Here is a 13,036-nt window from a genome sequence, read left to right as displayed (position 1 = left end):
ATGGAGCCCTGGTGGCCAGTAGTTAACTCAGTTAGCTCAGCTGCTAACAAAAAGGTCAGCAGTTCGAATCCCCCACCCATTCCTTGGAAACCCTATGGGGCAGTTCTACTCTTTCCTTTAGGGTCGCTATGAGTCAGAATCGACTCGATAGCAATGGGTTTGGTTTTTTGGTTTAGTGTCTGTCGTGGCGACCCTATGTGTTACAGAGTAGAACTGTCCCATAGGGTTTTCTTGGCTGTAAACTCTACAGAAGCAGATCTTCAGGCCTTTTTCCATGGTGCCGCTTGGTGGGTTCAAACCACCTACCTTTAGGTTAGTCGAGAGCAAACTGTTTGTGCCACCCAGGGACCTGGGGTCATCATGAGTCAGAATTGACTTGATGGCAACAGGTTTGGTATTTTTTGGTTTAGTGTCTGTCAGTTATATAGCCATAGGCTTCTGGAAACCCTGACAGAGAGCCATGTTTCACAATGGGCTCTGTGTATGTCTGTCTGCACTGAACACAGCCCCAGGTCATGGAGAGGTCAGCTTGACAGTATCACTTTAGCAGAGGAAGCCCAGGGTCTCAGGGAGGTGGTGCTGCATTTGGGGCTTCAAAAACCAAGTTTTGTCCCTTTCCCTGTTGCCTCTCTTTCAAAGAGCCCTGTCACACCTTTGTTCCAAGTTAGAGAGCAGTTGTCTCCATATCAACTGTTTAACCAAGGGTTGTAAAAAAAAAAAAAAAAAAAATGAAGCAGGAGCGGCATCTGACCTCCTCTCTCTTCACAAGGCAGAAGGAGAATCAAGATCAACAGCCCAAGGCTGATTCCTATGAATCTCTCTCCGCCATCTTTACCATTTCTGACACCAACTGACCCTCTCACGGCACTCTCTACTTCTCTGTTGGGTTCAATAATTCATTGCAATGGCCACACAGAACTCACAGACAATACTCACAGTTATGGAGTTTATTAGCGAAGTAACAGGTTACAATTCAGGCCTAGGAACACTCAGGACACAGTTCTTCCATCAGGACAGCCTCTTTTCAGCTGTGCTCACAGGCAACCTCTCTCTGGCCCTAGTCCTCTGCTCTGTTCAGGCAAATGTTACAAAACTCTTTTAGCTCCTGCCAATACGTGCCCAGAGGCACCCTACTCTGCCAGTAAGGCTTGTACCAAAGGCACTCAGTTTTCTCGTTCTGTGGGCCAGGAAACCCACTGTGCAGCCTCCTACAGGCCTCTCTTGCCACCACTTCTTACCATCTTCAGGGTTATAGCTCGCTTTCTGTCTCCTGGGTCCAGGAGCTTCTCAATGCAGGGATCCTGGGACCAAAGGATATGCTCTCCACTTCTGGTTGTCTTTCCTTGGTGGTGGTGGTGCGATCCTCTCTTTCCCACCACTCAGATGGCTCATTTCAAGCCCAGCGAGATGGCAAACCTGACCAATCCCCTTGGTGGGCTACAATTACGCTATTTGCACAGCCCCACCCAATCACTTGGGCAGGAGCCACAAGACCATGGCGAGAAAGGCCACGCACAAGCAATCCATTGCACCACAACAGGGTTCTGGCGACACTGGTGGGTCTTGATCAGCTGTAGAGGTGGAGGTACAGTGGGCGCATGGGCTGCAGCTCCCAGTGATGGACAAGCAGACTCAGGTGTTCTGCTGTGCAGGTGTGACTGTGTGAAGGGGAGAAAGGTTGAAGATCACTGCTCCAGGCTTTTTATCTAGCTAGTTTCTTTCCTACTTCTAACCCCGCTAACTTCATCTTGAAAAATTAAACTTTTCTTTCTCCAGGTGCTGATAGATTTCATTTCTTCACCCTTTTTGTTCTCCATCCACTCTAACCCAATGCAGTAGAAAGAGCACTGAATTTAAAGTAAGTGGTGCCAAGTTTGAGTCCTAGTTTTGAGCTTCTAAGCTGTGTGAACTTGGGAAGTTACTTAACCTCTCTGAACTTCTTGTTTCTCATCTATGAGCCTACTTAGGTCAGGATTGTTCTGAGGCTTCCATGTGGAAGTTCCTTCAGAACTGTACAGCGCTAGATCTGTGTCATTTCTTGTTTTTTTTTTTAACTAGTTCTACCTAGGGAATTTGTCTCATGTTGTCATTTTTCTCATAAAAACGACTCCAGAGTTGCACAGCTTTTCTGCAAGTGAGCAACCCCACTCACATGAGTTACTGTGACCCATCTTCTTTTTGTTGTTGTTGTTGTTGAGAATATACACAGCAAAACATACACCAATTAGTTTCTGCGTGAACCATTTAGTGACATTGATTACATGCTTCAAGTTGTGCAACCATTCTCATCCTCCTTTTCTGAGTTGTTCTTCCTCCTATTAACATAAACTCGTTGCTGCTAAGGTTCCTGTCTACTCTTTTGAGTTGCTGTTGTCAATTTGATCCCCTATAGATAGTTCTTAAAAGAGCATAATGCTCAAGGCAGACAACAATAGTTAATAGTATTGTTGGTTTTAAGACTTCAGAGGATAGTTTTGGTTTAAGGTTTAAAGATTATCTCAGGGCAGTAGTTGCAGAGGTTCGTCCAACCTTCCTGGCTCCAGAAAGTCTGGAGTTTATGAGAATTTGAAATTCTATTCTGCATTTTCCCCCTTTTGATAGGGATACTTCTATAGAATCTTGATCAAAGTGTTCAGTTATGGTAACCGGGCACCATCCCGTTCTCCTGGTCTCATGGCAAAGGAGGCAGTTGTTCATGGAGGCAATTAGCCACGCATTCCATACCCTCCTCCTATTCCTGACTCTCCTTCCTCTGTTGCACAGACAAATAGAGACCAATTGTTGTGCCTTGAATGGCCACTTGCAAGCTTTTAAGACCCCAGGCATTATGCAGTGAACGGCAAGGTAGGACAGGTGTCCTCTTTTCTTGACCTTAGGTTCAATGTGTCTCCCAGCTTGAGCCTGCCAAAGCCCCCTGCAGACATAAAAACAAAAACAAACATTTGACATCAAGTCAATTCCGACTCGTAGCAACCCTATAAGACAGAGTAGAACTGCCCCAGAGAATTTTCAAGGAGTGCCCAGTGGATTCGAACTGCCAACCTTTTGATTAGTAGCTACAACTCTTAAGCACTGTGCCTCCACGGTTTCGGGGTACCCACAAAACACAAATGAATTGAGCTGGACAGACCAGAGTAAGCTAGCAGTGTGGTGTGGGAGAAAGAGCCCTGGACTAGGAGTCAAGGGACCTGGCTCCTGATTCAAGTCAAGAAAATCGTGCTTCTCATGGGCAAGACAGCTGCAGGTGCCGTGTTGATGCAGCACCCCCCCCCACCATGGCCTAGGCAGCCCAGACAGTTCCTCTCAATGATGCTGTGACTGGACTTACCCAGCCAGGCTGTCCAAGTACGCCCACTCTGCGCCTCTGGACTTCTCATTTTCTTCAAGCTCCTGTTTGTTTTCCATCTGACCCTTCAGTTTGCTTTTAGGCCAGTGATTCTCATGATGGAGGGCTTGGGGAGGTTAAAGAAGACACAGCCAAATCTCCTACGAAGCCTTTTCCAAATACCCAAGCCTGGCTTGGCCCCAACCCTGGCAGAGAGCCCTTGTGGTGGGTGCTATTTTTCATACCTCTTCTTTTAAGTCTGCTTTGATTTCTCTGTTTCCAAATAGAATTCTAATTTCTTGCATTGGTTCCTTGCCCTCAGACCTCAGGGTAGCTTGATCCTCTGATCATGGCCAAAGTGTATGAAACTGTTTTGCTTCCTTTGGTCCTCTTTGTCCATACCACCATCCTCTCCAGTGCTGCCTCTTGCCCCTGCTCCCTTTCAAGAAATGCCCAGAAGCCGGCCACCTTGGCTGCAACCGCTGCTTTGCCATGCTCTAGCTGGTCACCTGCCCTTTTCCCCACCCCTGTCAAAGCTGTAGACCGCAAAATAGTGCAACTTCGTGCTTGCTTCTGGAAGCTGGAAAATGTAGCCTTGAATGGCCTCAGTTTCAAGGAACAGGTCCGGGTGAGAGTGAGGTATCTGTTTTCTTACATAGCTGGCTGCATTGACTCTTCTTTCCCCAGCTGAGGAGGGGTGGGGGCAGAGAAGGGCAGAGGCTGAGGCTGGTGGGGGCGGGCTGGGAAAGCAGACGTCTCCTGACTGGAGAGGAAGGAGAGCTGTCATAGGACTGGTACAGCCTGGGCCTCTGGGAAGACAACCAGAGCTCAGTAACCTCAGCTTAATAGACTGGAATGGCTCTGAGAAAAGCCTGCCCCAGGAAATAAAGCAGCTCCTGATATTTCCACCAATTCAAAAAGGCCTCTCTCCTTGCACTATTTTGGCTACAGCCTCGTGGGGCACCCCCAGGGCAGTGAGCAGCACCCACTAGCGTGGTCAGTGGCAGCTTCCTTTTTTTGAGGTATTTGTATATATTACTTATGAAGGCTTCCTTCCGTCCTTGGCCCAGCCCAGCCCAGGAGTCTAAGGAGAGCCGCCATAGGGTTTTTGTTTTGTAACAGCTGTATTGAGATATAATTTATACGCCATGCAATTCTGCTATTTAAAGTGTACAATTTCATGGTTTTTCACAGACTTGTGCAACCGTCAGCACAGGCAATTTTAGAACGTTTTCATCACTCCAAGAAGAAACCCCCTGCCCCCTCAACTTCCCCAAGTCCCTGGCAGCCACGAATCTGCTTTCTGTCTCTATGGACTTGCCTGTCTGGACGTGTTATACCAGTGGCATCATGCAATGTATGGTCTTTTGTGACAGGTGACTTTTACTTAGTTAGCGTGATGTTTCCAAGGTTCATCCGTGTTGTGGCATGTACTAGCACTTCATTTCTTATTATGGCTAATACTCCACTGTGTGGATATCAGCCACTCACCCCTTGATGGACACTTGAGTTGTTTCCGCTCTTTGGGTATTATGAGCCATGCTGCTGTGACCACCCGTGCACACGTTTTTGTGTGGAGAGCCATGGGGTTTTGCAGCAGGAGATGGCTGCACCCTGCGTCAGAATCACTCATAATAGTGTAGGAAAATGTTTTTTTCTCTCCTTTTCCTTCTAGTCAGAATTCCTCCAGGAATCCAATCTGATCATGGCCAAGCTGAATTATGTGGAAGGAGATTATAAAGAAGCGCTCAACATCTATGCCCGGGTGGGCCTCGATGACTTGCCACTGACAGCCGTCGCCCCCTACAGGTTGCGGATGATCGCAGAGGCCTACGCTACCAAAGGTGAGGCCCGTGCTTTCTCTCTGGGGGGGATTTGCCCCCACATCACGGTGTGTGGAGCCAGGCGAGTCTCCGGGAGCCTGCTGCTGGACCTGTGCCCTTGGCTGATGATTAACTTTGGAAACTTCCAACAAAGCCACCTGGGTCAGCCCCACAGCATGTACTGGGTAATTTTAAGCCCCGCAACACGTTGTTTCCTCAGAGCCTCAGTTCTCTAGCTGTCACTGAAGGCTGTGAAGGAAAAACATTCCAGTAACGTTTCCTGGTAATTAATATGCAATGTGAGCTGGAACTTTTTTGGATAAGATACTGCACAGCAGACACAGGGATTCATATCATACGGTCACTTGGCCAGGTGGCCCACCATACTTTTGTTTGTTAATACCACACCTGGGTTAATTAAAGCTAATTGGTTGGTATATGTAGCGGCCACTGAAGCAGTCCGTCATCCAGTGTTTGACGATGTGCCCGGGGACTCAGGGGGTAGAAGAAAGTGCAAATACTATCTTTGTTGCCATGATGGAGGCTGTCATCTGTTGAGAAAATGCAGCCCCACGGAAAGAAAACTGAGAGGCAGGACACAGATATTATTTGACTTGCCTAAGCTGCCGTGTCCTCATCTGTAAAATGGGTATAATCACATCCATGTTATAGAGTTAACCTTGAGGATTAAGTCAAATAATTTATGTAAAGCACTTCACATAGCACCTGGCACATACCAAATGCTTAATAAATGATATTTTACAATGTTATCCCCAAAGAAGGTAGCAAATGGTAAATGCTGGGGGTGAATAACAGCTTTTCAGAGGCAGGAGAAGTCACATAAGGCTAGCAGGGCCAGGAAGTCTTCCTGGAGGAGGAGGGCACTTAGAACTGGACTTTTAAAAGGCTATGGCAAGAAGGGGCCCATTTGAAGCAGGCAGCTTCTCTTCTTTCTGCCATCTGCTGTCCAGTCCACACATTGTGACTGACTGTGGCTGGCACAGAGGCCAGAGGCTGGGTGGTATGACCTTCCAGACAAGCAGTGAGCTGGCCACTGTGTGCTGCTGGTGCTTTCTGGCCGAAACGCGGGGGCTGCAGGTGGCCCTGCCTGTCTGACTTGGTTGCCCTTGCAGCGTGAACTGAGACCCAGCAGGAGGCACACTTCTCAAGAGTTTTGTGATGGGGATGATACATTCACTAGGTCCCTGGGGAGCCCTGAGTGCTGCCACGTTTGTCTAATTAATCTTCTAAATGTCCCTGTGGCCTGGGAGAAGGTGCCTGGCTCTTACAGTGCTCTGGCTGTTTAATGGGCATGGATGGCCCTTTGAGGCTGTCTCATGGGGTCCTAAGAGTGTCTGGCTTGTTTTTGCATCTCTCTGAGCCAGGAGGTGTGTGGGGTCTGTGCCATACAGCCACCCTCTTCTCTGTCTGGTACTTACTCGGCTACCTCTCGTGCCTTGAGCTGCTGGGAGCTGATTGGTGTGTGCGTGTGCGTGTATGAGTGTGTTTGTGTGTATATTACTGTAGGCCAGGAATGATATCCTGGAACCTGAACAAATCTTTATTTGGCAATTTCCAGTTACCCAGTTGATTGACCTCTCCAGGCGAGAGAAAACTCGTGGAAGGTAGCCAGGAGTTGGTTTGCTAGTTGCGGGGGAGTAGGGATGACTCTGCGAGGGGCTTGGCACCAAGAAAGTGCTCAGGCCTCAGTACTGCCTCTGAGGCAGCCCACTGGAGGTCACCCGTCTGCAGGTGGCAATGCCAGCTCAGTCTTGTGGCTGCCACGCAAGGTGGGCAAGGAGGACAGGAGACTTGGTCCTCAAGCCTGGCTCTGGTGTGTGGTTAGCAGCGGGCCCCCAGCCATGGGGCTGAGGCACTTGGCTTGTGGGACACCCTGGCCAGCTCTGGGGAAACGTGGCACTGGCTGGTTTCTGACTTCTGTGGGTATATGCAGAGTTACAGGTGTACAGGGAAGGCGAAGGTGGCATTTGCCTAGAGGAAGTGGCCTGCAGCACAGAGGACCCAGACTCCCAAGGGCCCATGGCCAGGTGAGAGGCAGTCTGGAATGATGGTTACCAGCACTAACTTTGAACCATCTCCCTGGGCCCGCCTCCCACTTCTGTCACATACTGGCTCTGTGACCTTGTGTGAGTTCCTTGACCTCTCTGTCCCTCAGTTTTCCCATCTATAAAGCTCTCACTGGGTGTCATGAGGATTACATGAGATAGTCTATGTAAAATGCTTAAAACAGTGTCTGGTTCAAAGTGAGCACGGTGCAAACACGTTAGCTTAAAGATGATTGAGGGGGTGGAGGGGCCACTAGAAGTGACTTATAATAACAGAAAGAAATTGCCAGTCTAATTCCTAGAGATGCCCAAGGACACACATCACTCTCCTGGGCTACCTGGGTGCTGATGTAGACACCGGAATGACCCTGTACTGTTTTGTAGGTCATTTAAACTTTTCCATGGTGGCCTGAGGTCTGGTTTTCAGCCAGAGCCTGGAAATGTCATTGCATTCATGTATCTGCTCTTCCTTTCATAGCTGGGAGCACTTTCTACTGGCCTTTGCTTGTTGGGAATCTAACACTAACGATATCCAATTATAGACACTGTCCTGTGGGCCCCGCCTTGGCAGGGGCTTTACTGTCTCTTTAGCCCCTCCAAGTTCCTATTCTGTTTTATAGGTGAAGGAAATGAGACTGGAGAGATTATTAGGAATAGTATCAGTAGGTAACGTGGTTTATGTGCCAGGTACTGTGCTCTTGATTTGAATATCTTGTTCAGTTTTCATAAGCACCTTATAAGGTAAGCACTATTGTTGCTAGGTGCCGTGGAGTCAGATCTGACTTACAGCAACCCCATGTACAATGGAACAAAATACCGCCTAGTTCTGCACCATCCTCACAATCGTTGCTATGCTTGAGCCCATCGTTGCAGCCTCTGTGTCTGTCCATCTCGTTGAGGGTCTTCTCTCTTTCACTGACCCTCTACCAAGCGTGATGTCCTTCTCCAGGGACTGGTCCTTCCTGATAACATGTCCAAAATACATGAGATGAAGTCTTGCCACCCTCGCTTCTAAGAAGCATTCTACCTGTACGTCTTCCAAGACGAATTTGTTTGTTCTTTTGGCAGTCCATGGTATAGTCAATATTCTTCACCAACACCATAATCCAAAGATATCAATTCCTCTTCGGTCTTCCTTGTTCATTTACCAGCTTTTGCATGTATATGAGGCAACTGAAAGTACCATGGCTTGTGTCAGGTGCACCGTAGTCCTCAAAGTGACATCTTTGCTTTTCAATACCTTAAAGAGGTCTTTTGTAGCAGATTTACCCAATGTAATGTGTTATATTGATTTCTTAACTGCTAATTCCATGGGTGTTGATTGTGGATCCAAGTAAAATGAAATCCTTGACAACTTCAGTCTTTTCTCCATTTATCATAATGTTGCTTATTGGTCTAGTTGTGAGGATTTTTGTTTTCTTTACACTGAGGTGTAATCCAAACTGTCATTACATTCATTGTCAAAATAGAACATTACAAGATCTGTGCCGAAGTACAATGCTGTCAGTGAGAGAATAATATCCATACGCCTACTAGAAAAACCAGTTAATATGACTATTATTCAAATTTATGCACCAACCACTAATGCCAAAGATGAAGAAATTGAGATTTTTACCAACTTCTGTAGTCTGAAATTGATCAAACATGCAATCAAGATGCATAGATAATTACTGGTGATTGGGACGTGAAAATTGGAAACAGAAGGATCAGTAGCTGAAAAATATGGTGTTGGTGATAGAAACAACATTGGAGATTGAATGATAGAATTTTGCAAGACTATTCATTGCAAATACCTTTTTTCAACAATATAAACTACAGCTATACATACATGTGGACCTCACCAGATGGAATACACAGGAATCAAATTGACTACATCTGTGGAAAGACACAATGGAAAAGCTCAGTATTATCTGAACAAGGCCAGGGGCCGACTGCAGGACAGAATATCAGTTGCTCATATATAAGTTCAAGCTGAGGCTGGAGAAAATTAAAACAAGTTCATGAGAACCAAAATATCATCTTGAGTATATCCCACCTGAATTTAGAGACCATCTCAAGGATAGATTTGATGCATTGAACATTCATGACCAAAGAGCAGATGAGTTGTGGGATGACATCAAGAACATCATACATAAAGAAAGCAAAAGGTCATTAAAAAAACAGTAAAGAAAGAAAGGACCAAAAATGGATGTCAGAAGAGACTCTGAAAGTTGCTCTTGAGTGTAGAGCAGCTAAACCGAACAGAAGAAATGATGAAGTAAAAGAGTTGAACAGAAGATTTCAAAGGGTGGCTTGAGGAGCCAAAAGTAAAGCATTATAATGAAATGTGCAAAGTCCTGTAAATAGAAAACCAAAAGGGAAGAACATGCCCAGCATTTCTCAAGTTGAACTAAAGAAAAAATTCAGGCCTCCAGTTGCAACTTCGAAGAATTGTATGGGCTAAGTATTGAATGATGTAGGGAAGCATCAAAAAAAGATAGAAATAATACACAGAGTCACCGAACCAAAAAGAATTGGTCGACATTCAGCCATTTCAGGAGGCAGCATATGATTAAGAACTGATGGTATTGAGGGATAAAGTCCAAGCTGCACTGGAGGCATTGGTGAAAAACAAGGTTCCAGGAATTGACGGAATACCATTTGAGATGTTTTAACAAACAGTTGCTCAAGAAATTTGGAAGACAGCTACCAACCGACTGGAAGAGATCCATATTTATGCCCATTCCAAAGAAAGATGATCCAATAGAATGTGGAAATTATTGAACAACATCATTAATATCAGACATGAGTAAAATTTTGCTAAAGATAATTCAAAAGTGGTTGCAGCATACGTAGACAGGGAACTGCCAGAAATTCAAGCCAGATTCAGAATAGGATGTGAAAGGAGGGATATCATTGCTGATGTCAGATGGATCATGACTGAAAGCAGAGAATACCAGGAAGATGTTTACCTAGTTTTACTGACTATGCAAAGGCATTCGACTGTGTGGATCATAACAAATTATGGATAACATTTCAAACAAACAATGGAATTCTAGAAAACTTAATTTTGCACCTGTGGAACCTGTCCATAGACCAAGAAGCAGTTATTTGTACAAAACAAGGGATACTGAGTGGTTTAAAATCAGGAAAGGTATGTTTCAGAGTTGTATCCTTTCACCATACTTATCCAACCTGTATACTGTGTAAATAATCCAAGAAACTGGACTTAAAGAAGAAGAACGCGGCATCAGGATTGGAGGAAGACTCATTAACAACCTGCGATATGCAGATGACACAGCTTTGCTTGCAGAATGCAAAGAAGACTTGAAGCACTTACTAACAAGGATCATACAGCCTTCAGTATGAATTATACCTGAACATCAAACAAAAATCCTCACAACTGGACCAATAAGCAATAAGCGCTATTATTCTTTCCATTTTACCTATGAGAAAACTGGGGCACATGGAGGTTAGATAACCTGACCAGGGCCTACAGCTAGGAAGTGGTAGAGTCGGGACATGACCTCAGAGGCTGGCTCTGGAGCCCTCACTCCCCTGCAGAGTGGCAGAAGCAAGACTCAATCTGTAGGATGTTCGGCTCCAAAGCACATGTCCTTAATCACTCTGCTCTGTTGGTATGTGGACCGGAACTTGCTTTGGCCAGCTAAGGTTTTCTCAGGTGGAAGACATCCAGGTCATTTGAGACTCTCCTAGATTTGTACCTGCACCCCTCTTCTTCTCACCACCCCCATGCTCCTCCAGCCCTAACCCTTGCCCTCAGCCAGGTTTCTGCCTCTAAGGATCCTTTCTACCCGTCAAGCTCTCACGTCCCATCTCTGAAGCCCTCTGAGGCTTACCCTACAGAGTCATTCGTTGTCTCCTTTCCTGGCACAGCACCAAAACCCTTTGTTGTTGAGTTGATTCTGACTTAGCGACCCTACAGGACAAAGTAGAACTGCTCCATAGGGTTTCCAAGGAGTGACTGTTGGATTTGAACTGCTGACCTCTTGGTTAGCAGCTGAGCTTTTAACCATTGCCCTACCGGGGGTTCCTGTCACAGCACAGTAGACTAGAATTACGTGAGAATCATAGTAGAATCAGCTGTACTGCTATCACAGACTCCTGCCAGTTGTGCGCCCTCTGAAGGAAGAACTCTGCCTTGCTCGTCTGGCATCCCTGGGACTTAGCACAGTGTCTGGCATGTAACTGGTGATCAGTTGTTGAGGGAGATTTGTAAAGATTCCCTTGCTTGGATTTCTACCCAGATGCCCGTGTGTGATTCAGGTGACCCTGGGTTGTTTTTCTGCTAGCCTGGCACAGTCAGATGGGTTTTCTTCGCCTTTAGGAAACATGCTGAGCATTTCTGATGATTTGGGATTGTTCTCTGTCAACCATGGGAGAATTGCTGCAGGAGCAGGCTGTAGCACACCCTAACAGCCTGGCACCCATCCCTTTCCCAAAGGTGCAACGTTTCAGTTCATTTCCCTTAGCAGAGAGCCTCCAAGTGAATCTCAGTTTTTTTTTTTTTTCTTCCCTTATATCTCTTAAGCCTGAGTAGAGAGACTGAGAATAGGAATAGAAGAAATGGAGAAACTTTTTAGCTTCTGGTAGTACCTATTGGGTTAATCCAGTGAGTAGCAGACTTTGCTCCAGGGTACAGTTTAAGATGTCAGGTGAAATCTCTGGGACACCAAGTGGCCACAGATCTTCTTCTCCTAAAGGGGCAGCTGCGGACAGGGGAAGTCAGACGTTGGCACTTGAATCTGCTGGAGATGGGGTGACTTTCTGCAGCTAGGACAGTGGAAGAGGGAGGTAGACGTGGCTGGAGGGTGTCATCGCTTCTTGGAGATGGCCTTTGTAAGTAGCTGTGGCAAGGTACCTTGCTGTAACAAAAATGAAGGGCCTTGTTTTTTTTTGTAACCGTCCAACTGGTCAAGGCTGGTGGGGCAGCTCTGCTCCCTGAGGTTGTTGTTCCACCACCATCTGCTGGGACGCTGTCCTCTTCTGTGTAATTGAAGCTGGGCCGCTGGCACCTCACGCTTATGGAAAGAGGAAAGAGAGATCTTTCAGACAAGCTGAAGTAACATACATCAGCTGTCCTGACACTCCGTTGGTGAGAAGGTACCCACAGGACCATAGCCTCCAGGCAGCCAGGCACCGGGAAAAAGAAGAGGACTGTCATCTCTCATACAAATCTCTCATTTTCCAGTGGGGGAGAATGCATCGGAGAGGGGACGGGCCTTGCTGTATGTCACACAATAAACTGGGGCGGGACCTGGACCAGGGGATGTAGACCATGGTCCCCACTCTTGATTGGAAGCTCTTCTGTCCAGGTGCAAAAGGTGGCACCATGTTGGGGAGCTCTGTGGATCCTGCTCCATCTTCTCTATTCCTTCCATACCCTTGGGCTTGAAATTGCTGCTTTGTTTGGTGCAATGGTTAAGATCATGGGGCTTTGAGCCCAGGTTTGATCTCTGGCTTTGTTACTTATCAGCTATAGGATCTTGGGAAAATTACTCTCACTTCTTTGGATCTCAGTTTCTCCATCTGTCAAATGGAGATCATAATAGTATCTACGTTACAGCATGGATTGTATGTAGACACTGTTATGATCTCCATTTTACGGAGGGTTGTTACAGGGAATGAGTGACTACGTGTAAAGCACTTAGCTCAAGGCCTGGCAGATCAACAAATGTTAACTAGTTTTATCCTTTGGAATCCTTAGGGTTAACTCCTAATGCATAGACCTCCTGAAAAGCATTCAGTTATAAGGAATGAGAAACTGAACACACCGGTGCCCATTTGCATATTCTAGTGAATCTGCAAGGAGCCCTGATGCA

General features: G+C 46.4%; 1 protein-coding gene and 1 long non-coding RNA gene across 19 annotated transcripts in view; one reads left to right on the top strand and one right to left on the bottom strand.

The window, feature by feature from the left end:
- Positions 1 to 13,036, top strand: part of TTC7B (tetratricopeptide repeat domain 7B) — a 312,659-nt gene that overhangs the window by 32,302 nt on the left and 267,321 nt on the right. For 16 of the 18 annotated variants that reach the window (XR_010323215.1, XR_010323214.1, XR_010323213.1 and 13 more), the window contains exon 3: positions 5,001 to 5,169. Coding sequence is in view for 14 of the 18 variants with exons in the window: in XM_064292862.1 (XP_064148932.1) it covers positions 5,001 to 5,169 (169 nt within the window). In the remaining 4 variants the exon portion in view is untranslated. Of the gene's footprint in view, positions 1 to 3,437; positions 3,551 to 5,000; positions 5,170 to 13,036 lie in introns of those variants that run through there. The other 2 variants (XM_023546488.2, XM_023546489.2) reach the window with 2 other exon arrangements.
- On the bottom strand, positions 2,039 to 4,837 carry LOC135232622 (uncharacterized). Its single transcript, XR_010323216.1, has 2 exons — positions 3,329 to 4,837; positions 2,039 to 2,914 (listed from the first exon to the last, which is right to left on the bottom strand). It is a non-coding gene; the product is annotated as an uncharacterized LOC135232622 (long non-coding RNA).

The sequence above is a fragment of the Loxodonta africana genome, chromosome 10 (genome assembly GCF_030014295.1).
Source record: "Loxodonta africana isolate mLoxAfr1 chromosome 10, mLoxAfr1.hap2, whole genome shotgun sequence".
NCBI lineage: Eukaryota > Metazoa > Chordata > Mammalia > Proboscidea > Elephantidae > Loxodonta > Loxodonta africana.
This window is presented reverse-complemented; position numbering and strand designations above follow the sequence as displayed.